This window comes from Sarcophilus harrisii, chromosome 3, assembly GCF_902635505.1.
Source record: "Sarcophilus harrisii chromosome 3, mSarHar1.11, whole genome shotgun sequence".
In the NCBI taxonomy this organism is placed as follows: domain Eukaryota; kingdom Metazoa; phylum Chordata; class Mammalia; order Dasyuromorphia; family Dasyuridae; genus Sarcophilus; species Sarcophilus harrisii.
Genome location: NC_045428.1, coordinates 50,912,551 through 50,929,470, shown reverse-complemented (window position 1 = coordinate 50,929,470; position 16,920 = coordinate 50,912,551). Strand labels below are relative to the sequence as shown.

At 42.9% G+C, this 16,920-nt stretch overlaps 1 protein-coding gene across 1 annotated transcript in view; it reads left to right on the top strand.

The window, feature by feature from the left end:
• Positions 1 to 16,920, top strand: part of GRK7 (G protein-coupled receptor kinase 7) — a 37,814-nt gene that overhangs the window by 6,421 nt on the left and 14,473 nt on the right. Inside the window, exon 2 of the mRNA XM_003766108.4 lies at positions 146 to 583. Coding sequence (XP_003766156.1) covers positions 146 to 583 — 438 coding nt within the window. The remainder of the gene's footprint in view (positions 1 to 145; positions 584 to 16,920) is intronic.

The following is a 16,920-nucleotide window of genomic DNA, read 5'->3' as shown; positions in this document are numbered from 1 at the left end:
ATGAATAAAGTAAATGGATAATAAATTTATGAATGAAAATAAAATCTTTCTATTTCGTCATTTCCTTTCTCTTCCCCTCCCTTCCATCTTATGCTATGGACCCAATCACACTTATGAGCTTTTTCTGTCTCTCATTCTTTTAAAGGTGTGTGCTGTCCAAGTGAAAAATACTGGCAAGATGTATGCTTGTAAGAAGTTGGACAAGAAGCGGCTGAAGAAGAAAAGAGGGGAGCAGATGGCTCTTCTAGAGAAGGAAATCTTGGAGAAAGTCAACAGCCCTTTCATCGTGACACTGGCCTATGCTTTTGAGAGTAAGTCCCACCTGTGCCTGGTCATGAGCCTGATGAATGGAGGAGACCTCAAGTACCACATCTACCATGTGGGTGAGCGGGGCCTGGAGATAAACCGCATCATCTTCTACTCTGCACAGATCACTTGTGGAATACTGCACCTGCACTCTATCGGCATTGTCTATCGGGACATGAAGCCCGAGAATGTCCTTCTGGATGACCGCGGCAACTGCAGACTGTCGGACCTGGGACTGGCTGTCCAGATCAAAGACGGCAAGTCCATCACCCAGAGGGTGAGTCTGCCTCCTTGCGTCAGAGCTAGGCAGGGCACATGAGAGGAAGGAGGCAGCAAATGGAGGAGAGCCGGGTCTTAATGCCTCCAGGTGGTCATGTCATTCTAAGTGACTAGGAGTTGTAAGAGGATTTGGTTCATTAACTCTTGGTTAATTGCATTGGGCTGATGCCTCAGAAAGCAAAATGTGTGTGTGCGAGTGTGTATTTATTTTCCATGAGATTTAAATGTGTAACTGAAGGAGATACTGTGTAAAGTAATGGACAGATCCTGACTTCTGAGGACAGATTGTGAAATGGGCCTTGTTCTTCTTGGCAGAGAGGTGGTAGACTCTACAAATGGAATGAGTCATATCTTTTTAGATGTAAACAACATATTTCTTTTATTTAACTATATATCCCCTTTGTTAGCAGGAAAGGTTTTGTGGATTTGAGGGGGAGTCATTGGGAAGTGAGTTAAGGGAAAAACAAAAAGATTTTTTCAGAGAACTGAATTCTAGGAGCTAGAAGACTTCAATATTAGTCCCAGGCACTAATATTACTTATCTGTGAGACCTTAAGATTAGCCATTTAATTCGATTTATCTTTATCTCATTTGATCTTCACAGCAGCCCTGTGAGGTAGATACTATTCCCATTTTGTAGATGAGGAAACTAAGGGCATAGCAATTAAGGAAAGAAGTTGCTTTCCTCCATTTTTAAGTTAGAATTGAGTTGATTTCCTAGGTCAGGACTCTTAAATTTCCTGAATAAGCATTTGAAGAAAAGAATTACAAGTTGAAAAAAATTTTGTTGTTATTAACACCACCAGTTGGGAAGCAGTAGTAGCAAGACTCAACTTTTTGTCTTTTGCTACTGACTTTGAATAAGTTCAGGGCTTCTTGAACAAACTGAGACCTGGAGTGGGTGTGCACAGTACACAGCCACCTCTATGGGGACCATGACTTTGCCTTTGTGTTGATTTTTTATTTGTACTGTCATCCCAAAGCCTTTCATAAAGTGCTCCATAAATATCAGTGGAATGAATAATAGAATCTCAAAATGAGAAGATTACTTAAAGAAAAATGGGAATGGGAATGTCCTTTACAAGATCCCCAACAAATTGCCATCTAACCTTTCATTGAAGACCTGAAGTTATGAGGAGCTCAATACCCATTTCATTTTCCAAGTAGCACTACTAGGCAGTTTTGCTAATGTTGAGTCAGAAATTTACCTCTCTGTCATTTCTGCCCTTTGCTCCTGGTTCTGGCTAACTCTTCCTTGAAGATGCTTGAAGATCTTTCATGTCCCTAGTGTGTTTTCATGTTTCCAGGCTAAATTATCTTGGTTACCCTCCTTAGAGCATTTGTGAGTCCAGATGTGGTCTGACCAGAGCAGACTTGAGAGTTTTAGGGGAACTCAGGATAAGTTAACAATTTGTCATGGCACCTAATAACCTTATTAACAACAACAAATAATAGAAGCATAATATTCAGAATAACGGAGAAAAGGGATCTCATGATGGACTCTGCCCTGGTCAGATGGTTCATAACATGTTTATAATTTAGAAGAATTGTGGTTCTAACAAATCTGCCTAAATTCATCATTTTTTTTTGAATCTTACAAAATATTGGCTGTGTCAATTAAATTCATTACTTGAGAAACTAACTGCCTTCTATATTGTTCAAGGAAATAATTTTTTCCCTTAAAAATTATTTTGTTACACAGCTCATTTAAATTTATGTTAAACTCACTAGCACAATATTTTGGCTGTTGGGTGGGTGGGAAACTGTGAAATTTGAACCAAATTGATTAAGAAGTGAGAAAAGTCAACAACAATTACAACCTATTCACTGCACACAGCAGGACATACTTTTCCCTGAACAAATATGTACACCCCAGGGTTAGTACAGAGATGCGCACCTGTGGACACCCATTAAATACTTGTTGACTAAGTGACATATGAGCCCACGTCAGGTTAGGCACCTTGCTAGCAAGCATGTCTTCATCTCAAAGTTCACATGCTGCTATAATTGAATGTGTTTATTTAAATGTACTTAAGTTTTCACACACTTATCTAAATGTTTAATTGTTTATGTGTGGCAGGGCATCAGAATGAGTGATTTATTTTCTTTTAAGAACTAATAATAAGCATTCCTTTACCTGAGGACAGGATTTATCCTTTTTAGGTCAAGAGAGATTTAATACCATAGATCATAAGCTGTTTCTAGTGCTTTTTTAGAAGAAAAGGCTAATGTATTGACTAGTATCATAGGGCCATTTTTTAAATGGAGAGGAAGTTGTCTAGGCATTTTTACACTTTTGAAATGAACCATACTTGTTCATTTCCTTTAGCTTAACTACAAGGTGTAACCATTAGTGGTATCCTTCCTTTTTTAATTCAATCAGCAAACAGTGGTTGGCACAAAGAGAATTTTGTTTTTGCTCACCAGATCCCATGGCTTTCCAATGCCAATTTTGGATGTTAATTAATGAAAAACATTTATTAAATGTTAACTGTGTGGCATGCACTGGCAATGGAAACACAAAAGCAGGACAGAGCCTTCCCTTGAATAACCTCAATTCTCGTGGGAAAGTCAATATATGTAGGAGAGTGGGGGCCAGCAAATGGAGTTAGAGTCTGGGGAGAGTAATAGGGAAATCAGTGATCATGCTCTTCACAAGGGCAGTGGTAGTTTTCTTTTGACTTCAGTTCTTAGTGTGAGAAGTGGAATAGCACAGCAATGCAAATCGGATAGCATTAGAGGAAGATTACTGTCAGCAGATACCAGCCAGGGGGTAGACAGCAGTGACTTCAACTATGAAGCCTGGCAGCAAGAGTGAAATGCTGGTGACCTGAGCCTTGGCGATGTCAGGGCTTGGATTAGCACCACGGTCAGTGGGATGCAACTTGCTCCTTAGAGGTATAGAAATAGAATGGCATAGGGCTGCATTGTAGGCTGGACTGAGGCAAGACTGTCCCAATGAGTAGCTTGACCCTGAGGGTAATGAGACAAATGTTTGATATTCTGAAACTCTTTCATATTCTAGTTCCCTAGATATACCGTGACATACCAGAGACCTCTTTACTGGAAGTACTTCAGTACTACTACCACAGTGTCATGAAGTGAATTGCAGATATGAATGCCTATATTTTGTGCCAGTTCTATTATCATCACAAGAAAATTGGAAGCAGATCCTACTAATTTAGTCAGGAACTAAATTGAGCCTTTTGTAGGTGAAACCCTCAATCCAACTCTCACAACAATGTATTACAAATAATGCAGAACAATCATAAGAAAGATCTGGACCACTAAATCCAGAGAAAAATTAAATAAGAGCTAAAACTGAAGAGCTTAGTAAAATCTGAGGAGGAAAAAGATCAAGGAAAATAACTCCAGAAATTAATTCTATCTAATAACAGACAAAAACAGTATAAATATCTCAAATTTTGAAAAGGTGATGGGTATATTTATATTGGAATTTCAAGCAGCTTCTATTTAGTTTGATGGCACAAATCCAGTTAGCAGACCAGCTCTGCTAAAATAAAAGTTTTAAAAAGTTGATTTTTTTTTTTTTTTACCACCACACATTCTCCCACAATATATAACAGAAAATGTGTTTCAGGACTTGCAAAAAACATTATATGGGGCAGCTTTTGCCACAGCAGGAATCACAGGAATAAAGGTGGAGTTGAGAATATTCTTAAAAACAGATCCATCACCATATCAGAAGCACCTTGAGAAAGGTATGGACGAATAAATCACTCTGTGTGGAAGAAAACTCAAACTACTATATTGTTTACTTAGACTGCTACAATAAAAAACAAATAAATATAAATTTTAAAACATTGATAATTAGCACAAGATAGGCACAAGTTTTTGCTGGCTAAGCAGTTTCTAGGCTTTGCTTATTATGGCAATTGATTCTTACCTACAGCAACAGGGTTTAGTAGAGAGAGGCCTAGACTTAGAACCAAGACCTCAGTAAAATTCTGGGAGTGACCCTGGGAAAGCCATTTAATGTTTCTATACTGTAGACAACATCCTAGGATTTCTTATCTTAGAGATGAGTTGGAATCTCTTGCATTGTTTCCTGTGTTGGTCTGTCCCCAGTCATGTCCTGAGATAAGCTCCTATAGTAAATTGTTCTAGTGAGTAGTGCCATTCGTTTCACATTTTTAAGTATCAGTAACTTATTTGAATAGATCAAGTTGGAGGATTGGTTTTTTTTTTTTTTTTAATTTGGTGTGCCATCTTGTTAAGCTTCTTGAAGCCAAAGATTAGTATTGCTTTTTTTTTTTTTTTTTTTTTGTATTTCCGATCCTTAGCACAGTGCCCAATGCATAATAACCAAATAATTCTCATTAATTGGTGCCAGTTTGGTTTTTGCTTCATCAGATCTCAAACTCACTATGTCCACAATAGAACTTATTCTCTTCCCCACCTGCAAACCTCCCTTCTTCTGAATGTCTCTGCCGCTGTTACTAAGAAACTGATATCATTTCACGTACCCAAGCCTGCAGCTTCAGCTTCATTCTCAACTTCCCCCTCCCCCAATGCAGTCCTTTATCAAATCTTGTCATTTCTTCCTTCATAACATCTGTTTTTCTCTCTGCCCAGACAGCTACAACTCCCATCCAGGCCCTTATTTTTCACTGTCTTAATAGGCTTTAAAAAAAGTCTTCCTGCCTCAAGTATCTCTATACTCCAGTCAGTTGTCAGCCCAACAATAGGTCAGCCTATGTCAACTCAAGGCTCAATAAACCCTAATGCAAGGATCCTTGATCTTTTTTCCCTCTTAATTATCAAGCATTTTTCTTTAGGGGAGGGAAAGGAATAAAACTCTTTATGTTAACATAGTCAAGCAAAATGAATTCTTACATTGGCCACACTCAAAAATGTGTTTTTCATTCTGCATATTAGACCATTGGCCCCTATAGCAATCTGGTAAAGCTTATGGATCCCTTTAAATAAACTTTTTAAATGCATAAAATAAAATACATAGTATTGTAAAGGAAGTCAATTATATCAAAACACAGTTATCACAATACCTTTCTTTAAAAATTCATAGAGATCCCAGGCTAAGATCCTCTGCTCTGATCATTTCCTATCAAATGGAAGGTCTTAGGCCATTTAAAACTTTCTGTAACTTGGCCAATTTCTCCCCTTCATATCTTCTTAGACTTTATTCCCCTTCCTGTACTCAGGCAGATTTGGCCTATTGTTGTTCTTCCCAGGAAGGTCCCAGGAGATAGTTCTTTTTCCAAGTCTTTGCATTCACCATCTCCCATGCCTAGAATACTCTTCCTCCTCACCTTCTAATTTCCCTCAGTATCAGCACAACTCCTACCTTCTTTGGGAGGCCTTTATCGTGCTCCCATTTCCCCCTCTGGTTACCTCTGCTCTTTGTTTAATTTATATGAGCCAATTGTTTTCATGTTATTTTCCCCTTAGAATGCTGTGCTGCTTGAATGTTAGGATTATTTTTACCTTTTTTTGTATGCCTTATGCCTAGCAAGTAATAGGTACTTAATTATTGACTAATTGATTTGACTATACACAGGCCACTGATTCACAAATGATAATATCAATAAAGAGTCAATTCCTATCAATTTCATTTTTTTGCAATAGAGCTCATCATGTCAGCACTTATCAGGTTTTTGCTTTGGTTTGTTTTTTTAAAATCAGATTAGCTAATGGTTGGCTGGTTTGAATTTTCCTCCAGGAAAAAAAAAATAAGAAAACAACCAGTTCCTGGTTTTATTTATTAACACAATAGTGGTAACTTGAACAAGAATAGAAAAGTATGGATAGAACAATAGATTTAGGGAAGAAGACAAAATATTCCACTTTGGACATTTTGAAGTATAGTCGTCCTGGGGAGATTTAAGTGACAACCAGCTATTCTGGACTAAAATCCAAGAGAAAGATAAGAATTGTATACATATATAACATGTATAACATACATATATATGAATATATGATACATATATAATCAGCTAGATAGGGATGATTGTTGAACCTACAGTATTTGGATCTTTTTTAGATTTTTGAGTTTGAATAAATAAGAATTTTCTCTTAGGATTTTTGTCAACAGACTGGATTGGACTTTTGACCAATCTGCTTTTTGTTGTTGTTTTTAACTTTTTATTATTTTAAAAAAAAAACCTCTGATTGTTGTCATATTTTAACCTTTAGAGGACTTTATCATGGGAATAATGGTATCACTTAATGCAGACATATAATAATGTAGGAAAAAAAGTTTTTTGTTTTTTTTTTAATTTGAAAGGAGTGCTGTGATTCCTGGAATACAGTTTTTCTAGATGAGGTGAAAGAGGGAAAAGTCTCTCTGGGAAGACCAAGAGCTAGGTATTTTATATATAAACATATCCATGTGACTGAGAAGATAACATATACTCTTTCATTTGTTGTTCCTGAACTACTCTTAACCACTTTCTATATATTTGAAAGTGGTATCTTATTGAATGATTGTTGTCTCTTTGGGTGTTTCAGTAATATCCAAGGAAAACCCTCTGGAGGGGAAAATTTTCTTGTCAACTCTTTCATTGTGGCAGTACATAAATGAATCAATCAGCCTTTTTTCTCATCAATATGCATGTTTCTCCAAAGAAGCCAAATCCTATTTTCAGCCTCCTCATGCCATCCCATGACTTCTGGCCCTGTCCACCAAGGAGTTCTTCCCAGAAGATTCACTCAGCACCTTTGGGGCTTTGCTGGCTTTCTCTGGAAGCTGACAGGAATGGCACAAATCTCAGGCCAATCGGCAGTAGGATAAGGCCTGTGAGGGGCTGCTGCCATTTCATCTCAGTCTCAATCAATCAATTAATCAGTAAGTACAATATGAGAAAAGAGCAGAAGGAAGTCCAGAAGAGGACTCAAGCAAATCAGACAGCGTTGGAATTTCCAGGTTACAGTTGAAATAACCACATACACACAATGGTGCTACATGTAAGAGAGATTCACCATTTCTTGAACAGCTCTCTTGTTCGGTTCTGAGTCAGGTTTTGTTTAGTTTTGGCAGAAGGAAATGTTTGCTGGATGATTTTTGTCCATTTCATAATAAAAAGAAAAAAAAACTTTTTAGAAGAATGCTGTATAGAGAGTTACAACCTACAGTTCCCATCCTTTGGATTTTCACTATAAATGGATTCTTGTACCAAAATCATTTGATCCATTAACAGATGGACAGCAACATAAAAAATTAACAGAACTCTTTTATTCAGTAACATCAAAATATCAAAATTAAAATTTAGTCTATAAAAGTTTATCATGTTATGCAGCTGGAAAATTTAAGCAGACAGGACACAGTTAAATGCTACAGTCTGCTGATTCCTTCCAAAATTTCATGGACCTCCCAGGGCTTTGGAAAGGGTTTGTCTCTTCTATTAACAGGTCTAGCACGTAGTTCTGTTTGTCTTTACCATACCCCTGTAACAGAGGGAAGAACTGGTTAATAGAGAAGAACAGTTAGAGGAAGTGTCTCTGTAGGCAAAAGTCAAATGTGGATATGGATGTCTTGGAGAGTGTCTTTGGTGATGAAGTATCAGAACCCTGACCATGTCCTTCAGGGATCCTTGTGTGCTCAGAACCTTGTTTTTAACTCAGTGAGGAAGAGGTCCTTGGCTCTGAGTTAGGTCTCCATTACTCACCAGCTATTGAGGTGGTTGGGTGCTAGGAATGAAAAAGGCTTTGGGAAGATTCTCAGAGGGAAGATAGTATTGAAAAACCTATTGCAGAGAGCAAGAGCAGTACATTAAGCTCAGGAGGTCTAAAAAGAGTTCTTGTAGCTTGTTAGGAATGGACTCAGGCCGGAGTGTGATTTGGTTTGTTAGATGCTCTGCTCAGGAACACAGATCTGGCATGTTTTGAAGCAGACAGTGTATCCCAGCTCTGTGACTTCTTTGTCCCAAGCTCCAAGACCTGAAGAAGTGCTGACAGAAAGGCCTGTGGAGGGATAGGCGTGGGGGAGCTTGTGGGCTTTGTCATCGTACTGATTCCAAGCTGAAAAGGACCATAGGTCCTTTTATCCAACCCCCAGGAAGGGAAGGAAGTACCTGCTGGGAGCACAGTGCTGTACACGTGGGGGTGCTCACCCTGGAATTGGAGGGTCCAAGATCCTGTGGGCATCACAAGCAGAAACTCTTGGCTCTCCTCGTGGCTAGATTGGTGCGATGCTTTTTCAAAGCTAGAGAACAACGCTTCTCGGGACCACTCATCAGAGCTTGTGTTCCCCCTCTCTTCTCCATCAGGGTACTCCCACCATCCACGCACAGCGTGGCTCCTGTAGCATGCGGCGTCAGTGAACATCACCGTGCTGGAGGAAAATGGCCCCACTGGGGACCAGGATGTTTTTTAAATGGGCTGTAAGCTCCATAGGGAATTTCAAAAGATCTTAGAACATGATAAGATCTGGTAGGGCTCCCTCATGGGAATAAGAAGTTCTGGAGATCCCTCTTTAAAGAGTAGTACTCTTGTGGATACATTCTGAGGGGTTATATTCCAGCCCCTGACCTGAGTGGGTGATGGCACAGTGCCAGTCCTGGAACACCGGGATCATCCATTCGCAGGTGTAGAATTAAGGGCAGTCAGTGTCAGACCTTGGGTAGGCGGTCTTCCGCACCCCAAGTCAGCAGCATTCTGACCAAAGGGCTGTGTGCCTTGTTTAGGGCAAATGTCTCAGCTGTGCCCAGGGCTTCCTTGCTGCTGGGGAAAGTTCAGTGCTGGAACGGGAAGTGGGGAGGGCCACAGCCAGAAATGACAGGGATGTAAGAAATGCTCCAATTTAAAAAAAAAAAAAAAAAAACTAAGTTTAAGGATCATAGGATTTAGAGCTTAGAACCCCTAGAAATAATCTTCTAGTCTAAGCTTCTTAGTTGATTGATGAGGAACCTGCAGCCCAGCCTTACCCTACTGACCATGTAAAAGGCCCAGAAAATAGCTGGAAGAGCCCCGCCGTGTGGGGATTGGCTGAGAACGGAGTCTGCGCCACAGGGCCAGCTCCTGTGACTTGGGATAATAATAGTGATGTTTATGTCATTTTAAAGTTTCACAGAGAGAACTTTACCCTGCCTTGTGTTTTGGGAGTTGCATAACAGCGCTGGAAGTAGGGATAAGAGGTTTGTTTTCTTTGTTCGGTTCTGGACCAGAAGGAGTATATTCAGGAATGACCATATTATATCCCCTTCCCTTTTTTCAGAGGCGAGGAGACTGAGGCTACAAGTTAGAGAATTGTTTGTGGTGACGTAGCTAGTGCCAGGAGTGAGATTTGAGCCCAGTTTTGACAGAGTCCAAGTCCGGCATGCTTTCTCCCCCCAACCCCTCCAAGGTGCCTCTTCCTTCACTGCACCAACCTGTCTCAAGTATTTTGGTGAGCTGTGACCATAGTTCTTTATTAGGAAGCAGGAAGGGGGCAGGGCTGGCACAGGGGCAGGGTTGGCACAGAGGCAGGGTTGACACAAAGGCAGAGGCTGCCTTCAGGGGACAGAAGTGGCTGCTAGGAGTGACCGTGAGTGTTCAGAGCAGCAGTCTCCAGGAGAGCCGCCCCAACCAGACTGAGACACACCTGGGAAAGAGTTAACCGAACAAATAAAACTGCAACATAGATAACCCAAACTTGTGGTCACCTAAGTCAGATGGGCAGAAAGGGAGGGGAGCCACAGGGCCCCAGCAACCAGCACCTCTCTGCCACACAGCAGGGGGCCGGCTCAGGACCCTCTCTGCTCTGTCCCTGTGTGGGCTCCCTTTTATATCCAGGCCGTGGGGCCAAGTACAAATACACTTTTGATCTAAGTGGGGAAAGAGGCCGGGAGGACCTGGAGAATCTCGCTATCTATACAGAGCATCCTTCTTCGATTTTAATCTGTATCTATCCCAACCCTGACCTCTCTCGACCTCCAGCATCGTTTCTCCAATCACCTATTTAACATTTTCAACTGAATGTCTTAAACTTAACCTATCCAAAATTGAAGATCCATCCCCCTCTCTAACTTCCCTATTATCATCAGCCCCGACATTTCCCCCTTCCAGTCATCCACAAGTCCTGTCTTTTCTACGTTGGTCACGTCTCATATCTACCCCCTTGTCTCTTCATGTCCTCACATTATCCCTGGACCACAGCACTAGTCTTCAAGCACAGTGTCTCCTCACTCAGGGCCCTGAGGTATCACATTGATCCTCCTTAAGTGCAGGTCTGACCTGTTACTATTCATTGAACTGAGGGGCTCCATCTTGGTTTCCATTTAAAACCATCACCTTTCCCACAGTTTTATATCTCCCTTGACATTGGTCTCTTTACAGTTCCTCAAACAAGACACACCTTCTCAGGGTGCCAGGCGTTTTCCTCTGGCTGTCCTCAGTGCCTGGGACTTTCCCTCCCCATCTCCGCCTTATGGCTTCCCTGCTTTCCTCAGATCTCAGATAAAATCTCACCTTCTACAAGAAGCTTATCCCAGGCCTCCTTAATCTTAGTGCCTCCCTTCTGAGAATAGAGGAGGAGAGGAAGGGATCATAAGGCTTAGAGAAAGATGAAATGGCAATATATTCTAATTAGATATAAGCATTTCAGAGTTCATGAACATAGAAATATAACAGTTATAGGGGATGGGAGATTAATTGTTGTTTCTTTGCTTCCCCAAAGCCAAAACAATATACATTTAACATTTATAAATATGCTTGTTGAATAGAATCAAATATAATCCTAACTCTGCTACTCCTATAACCCTGGGCAAGGCCTCCATTTCCTTCTCTATAAAATGGGATTGAACTAGATGATCTCTAAGGTTTCTACCAACTCTGAATCCTGTGATTTCCATAAAGGAAAGGCTGATGGGGAAAAAATTTATAGAAATAGTTAAGAGACTAGATTGCTTTGAATGACAAAGGAATTCATTCCTCCAACTTTCATTCATTGGTGCCTACCATGTGTAAAACACAGCTTTAAATTCTGGGAAAGAGCCTGGATTTTGTTCCTTATCTGAACAGGAGAGAGAAAGGTCATGTGGTTTCTGACAGTCCCTGGCTCATAGGCAGCAGAGTGAATTTTGTGCTGAAAGAACAATAGAATTGTGTATCAGGATAAGCCATAAGCAGGGTCAGCTACCTTGGCTTCTCCCAAGTCTGATGCTTTTCCCTAGTACATTAGGATCCGTTAGTACTGCTGATAAGGTAGTATTGAGTACCTAAACAATTAGAGATACATAGAGGATGGTGAGGAATTCTAGTCCACATTACCCTATTTCAAGAAAAAGTTTTCACAATTTTTTTTAAGCAGGAGAAGGAGTAATGGGGGGAAAGGGTTGTATGGAATTATATTGTCATTAAAGTACGGAATTCCCATAAGGAAATGCCCCCAGTTAGGGTCAGCATATGCTCTACAATTTATAATCTTGATTTACCAAAAGTCACACGGCCAATATGAATCACAGGCAAAACAAACCCAAGTTTACCTGAGCCTAAGGACATCAAACTGCCTCTCTGATAGCATTCTTGTAACCTTGTCTTGCAGTATTGTAGAAAGATGTTCATGTAGCATATGTGGCTCATTCTAAAATATTTGCTTAAATGCTTTGAAAACTCTGTGGCTTAATCGCCATGGATATTCACTCTGTTGAAGCAAATATCCCCTACTTTCTTAGGGGTACCTCCACTAAAGCCCCACTCTTATGCTTCCTCATGATGTGGAGATGACCTTGAGGTGGTGAAGGCTGTGCCAGAGGGGCAACAAGCTCTGCCAGTAGAAACTGGCTCTAAACAAAACAGCCCATGAACCTTTTGGCTAAGAACCATTCTAGCTAAGTGTGGAGATGCTTATTACCAAAAGGTTGGTCACCAAGTGAAACTGGGGGTGGGGAGGTTGGCATTGTGACTCATGGAGTGGTAAAAAGAATTTAAGATGGCCTGTGCCCCTTCCACTGGGGAAGTTGAGGTGAAGTGACAGAAAGGAAGGCAATAATTTGTCTTTTTTTTTTTTTTTGGACTATTGCCCAATAATTCAGTTCGATAAACCTCAAGTATCTACGGTATTCAAAAAACTTTGGGGGGAAATACAGACTTTAGGTAGGAGAGAGCTTCTGTCCTCATGGAAATTACAGCCTTTGTATACAGAATGTCAGTAACGACATGACACACAAGTAGAGAAATACAACTATCCTTATGAATTAGTAAAGACATTAGCAGGGTATAGTGGGCTGTGGAATAGCTAAGAACCTTATGGTGACAAAACAGAGAGCACAGAGTTTTTTGCTCTGCCCTCCCTCTATAGATCATTGATCCTCTCTCTCTTCATCTAGGAATAGAGGCAGATCAGGCTTACAAGCAGCCACCTGCCTGCTAAAGTTTCCAGGAACTTCAGCTGTCTGACTTGCACATTTCATGAGCTCCCTCTTGTCAGATCTGCCCCCCAGAACTCCCAGTGTCGGCCCAGCATCCTGCTGCTGCTCTCGGCTCAGGCCGCCTGGTCCCTGCCCTTGGCAAGGCAGGCTCTTTGACGGTCGCCATCCATGATGCTCCGCCCAAGGAGCCTTGTGATGATGAGCCTGTAGCCATCCTGTGCTCTCTCTGCCCTCCCTCTCCTCTCCCCGAGTTCATCCACCTTGCAGGTGCCCAGGCTCCAGCCTCTCCTTCTGAACACCTCCCCTGGGGTCCCAGGCAGAGCATCTTGGACAGATTTCTATTTCTGCGGCGACCTTCAAGGCGCCCCGGCCTCTTCATCCTCTTCCAACCCTGCATGAATCTCTGGCCAGGCCTTGTGGCGCACCTCCGCTCAGCTCTGTCCATCTCCTCGTCTCCACCCAAGCGTCCGCCCCATAGCTCAGAACCGCTTCCTTTCTTGCTGGAGCTACCAGTAGCCTAACTGAGTCGTGGACCTCACCCTGTCTCTGCCACTTACAAACCCTCAGTGGCTGCCTGTGCTCCAAGGATAAATCCACATCCCTCCTGGCTTTCTCTCAGGCCTGAGCTCACCCTTCTTCTCCCTCCTACAGACCCTAGCTTATTCCAAGTTCAGCTCGGGGGACTCCCCAGTCTAGGAAGCCTTTCTTACCTGGAGGAGCCAGTCCAGCACCGAGACAGGGCCCTGGTCTGGAATCTGTGAAAACGAGGAGCTGGCTGGGCTTCTCCGTGTGCTCATGGGGGTCCTTCCCCAGAGACTGGTAGCATCTTCCCTGCTGCCTCATGTTGGTCACATTTCTAATATATCTACACATACATGTAGCAGGCAAATCACATTTGTGATACACACCTGCTACACACGTGTACATGCATACACACATTACATATGCATTATACATGTGTGCATACACAGGTCTCCTTCAATAGGAAGCAAAAACCCACTTGTTTTTTGGCTTTTTTCCTAATCCCCAGCTCTTAGCATGACCCCTTGCATGTTCTGGGTGCTTAATTGATGTTTATTGAATTGAACCAAGTTTTGTGCTTAGTCCAGTTTGTCCTGGACATCCTGGGGGATGCAGTTAGAACACATGTTTTCATCAGCTGGCCACTCCACACAGCAATCAGACAGACCCACTGACCTGAAAGGCTGACGAGCCTGGGGAGGGGAGACCACAGTCACACCAAATTTGTCTCAGTTTGCAAAATCAACAGAAGGAAACTTTGAGTAATTAAAGGCTCCTACCCCCACACACACTCACACACCCCACTCCCCCTGCTCTGGAACCACCGGAGCCAGGGCTCTGGGAATCCCAGTAGGGAGCTTCCCCAGGGGTCACAAGGCTCCCCCACACCCCACCTCCCCTCCCTGGGACAAAGTGTAGCCAGAGCTACCCAAGATGTCAGAGACAGAGCTGAGACAGGCCTCCTTCTCCATCATCTGTCCCCTAGGCCCAAGCCCAGGAACTAGCATGCGAGAGAAAAGGGGGGACCCTAAACATAGATCCGTGCCCGGGGTCCTGGGGTCCAATAGCAGCATTCCTCTGAGGTCTGCAAAGGCCAGCACTTAAAGGGGCAGGAGGACAGCTGGGAAAGAGAACAAAGCGGGCAGGGGCACCCCAGGGAGGAAGGACGGACAGACGCAGCCCCAGGAAACAGCTGAGAGAGCTCAGCCCAGCGGGCTGCCTTCCTCTGTTCAACAGTTCTTGTGCCACAGCAAACAAAAGATGTACACTCTGATTCCCTGCTCTGTTTGGATTGAGATGTTGGATGATCTGTGGGAGGGAGGGAAGAAGGAAGGGAAGCAGAGAGGGAGGAGGGAGGAAGAAAAGGGGAGAAGAGAAGGGAAGGGGAAGAAGGGAGAAAGAAAAGGAAAGGGCAAGGAAGAAAGGGGAGAAGAGTAGGGAGAAAGAAAAGCAAAGAGGGAGGAAGAAAGAAGGAGAGGAAGGGGGAGAAGACCAGAGAAAGAAAAGGGAGAGGAGGAGAGAAAAAAGCAAGGAGGAAGAGGAGAGGAAGGGGGTGAGGAAAGAGAAAAGGAGGGAGGAAGAAAAAAAAGAGAGGAGGAAAGGAAGGGGAGAAGGGAAAAAAGAAGGGAGGAAGGAAAAAAAGGAAGGGGGAGAAGAAACAGAAGAAAGAAAAGGAGAGAGGGATTACAGAAGGGAGGAAGAAGAGAGGTGGAAGGGAGAGAAGAGAAGAGGAAGACGGGAGGGAGGGAAAAGAAAAAGGAAAGAGACAAGAGGAAGGGGGAGAAGAGAAAAGGGGGGGAGGAACAGAAGGAAGAGGGGGAGACAGGAGAGTGAGAATAAGAAAGGAGGGAAGGAGAGGAGAGAAACCACCCAGAGGCAGGGAGCTCAGGGTAATTTCTGTTCAGCTTGCCCATTTGTGCTAGAGGTGGCGACAGGGGGTTTTATCTGATTGTTGGACCTGCTCACTAAGGACCAAAGGCAGCCACAGCACAAAAGACCCTGACTGTTTTAGCTCAATGATAAAATTAGAAATGGACCACTATTCCAAGTGGGGAGGATCCACTTGGACCTTAAAGTCTTTGTCCTGTGTTCTGATGTGAACTTGTGGCGGATCATAAATAAGATTGTCCACAAACATCATATGCACCAAGTTTATCTTTGGACTGTCTCCCACCCAGTGCCAAATGTCCCAGTCTCTTCATTGGTTACTATCCACCTTGCTGTGCCCAGGTCCATACTCCAGATTGGGAATGCCAGGAAAACAGGAGACTTGTTCCTCTGGCACTTACCCCCGTGGTACTACTACTCTACTAGCAACTCATATTTCTATTATAATTTGAGTTTTATCAGGCACTTTACTCAGTCTCCTTCTGAAATAAGTAAACATCAACGTGGAGCAAATAGAAAAAGTCTGTAAGAATCAATTCCCATCTAGGATTTACGGCTGATTAATGGGGGAACTATCATTCTCCCCCCACACCAAAAAAATCCCAATCAAGCCCCAATAAATTATTTTGAGGAGCACTGATAAAAGAGAAATGCTGTCAACTACTTGACCCAGTCCCTAACTACACAATAAGATAATGCCTGGACTCTGAGCTAAGACAAGACAAGGTAGGTGGGAGATAGAGTGGACAACTGCCCAGGCAGCCCTACCTGATTAGTTTTGATATTGAGCAAAGGAGACAGGGAAGGGGCTGGGGCCAGAACCTAGGTCAGGTTGCCAGGAGACAGAGCCAAACTCTAGGAATTCTTGGCAAGTGTCGGGGGTAGGTTTGGCCATAAATCCAGGACCAAGCTGGACTTTTATCCAAGAATCTGGAAAGGAATAGAGTTTACTGCAAGCACACATCTCCAGTACAGAAACCGAGGCCGGAGATATGAGTAAACAGAAGAAAATGTCAGGATGATAAGTTAATACTGTGGACTGAGAGTAGCCCAAGGGAAAACCCACTGGAAGAGAGCAGAATTCTGCAAGTCCTAGTGGATAGTCCGAGAAGAGGACTCAGCTGCAAGATCTGCAAGAGAATCTGGGAGAAACGAGCCTTGAGATGCAGGATGCACTGTGAAGTGCATCAAGAGCTCGGGAGGAAGGATCAGAAAGGAGACTCAGTAGTTTAGAACAGGTGGTGAACTTCAGGTGAACTTTCTGAAAATTGAACAAAGTAGTGATTGAGACCACAAGAAAAAGTTAAGATCCAGCCTATAATAATGATACCTATGTTACATAGCTTGTACTTTGTGCCAGGCACTTGGGCTAGCAGGTGCGCTGATCCTCACACTAAGCCAGGAGTTACTGTTTCCCTTTTACAAAGGAGGAAACTTGCCCCAGACCACGCCACTACAAGCGCGTGAACGCAGGCTTTTCCTGGCTCTACCCTGGCACTCTACTCACTATCATCTCGCCCATCCCCTCCAGAAAGCCCTGGAAATGACTGATGGGACTGAACTGTTTCAGAACCCACAAAGATGGCAGTGTGGACCTGCT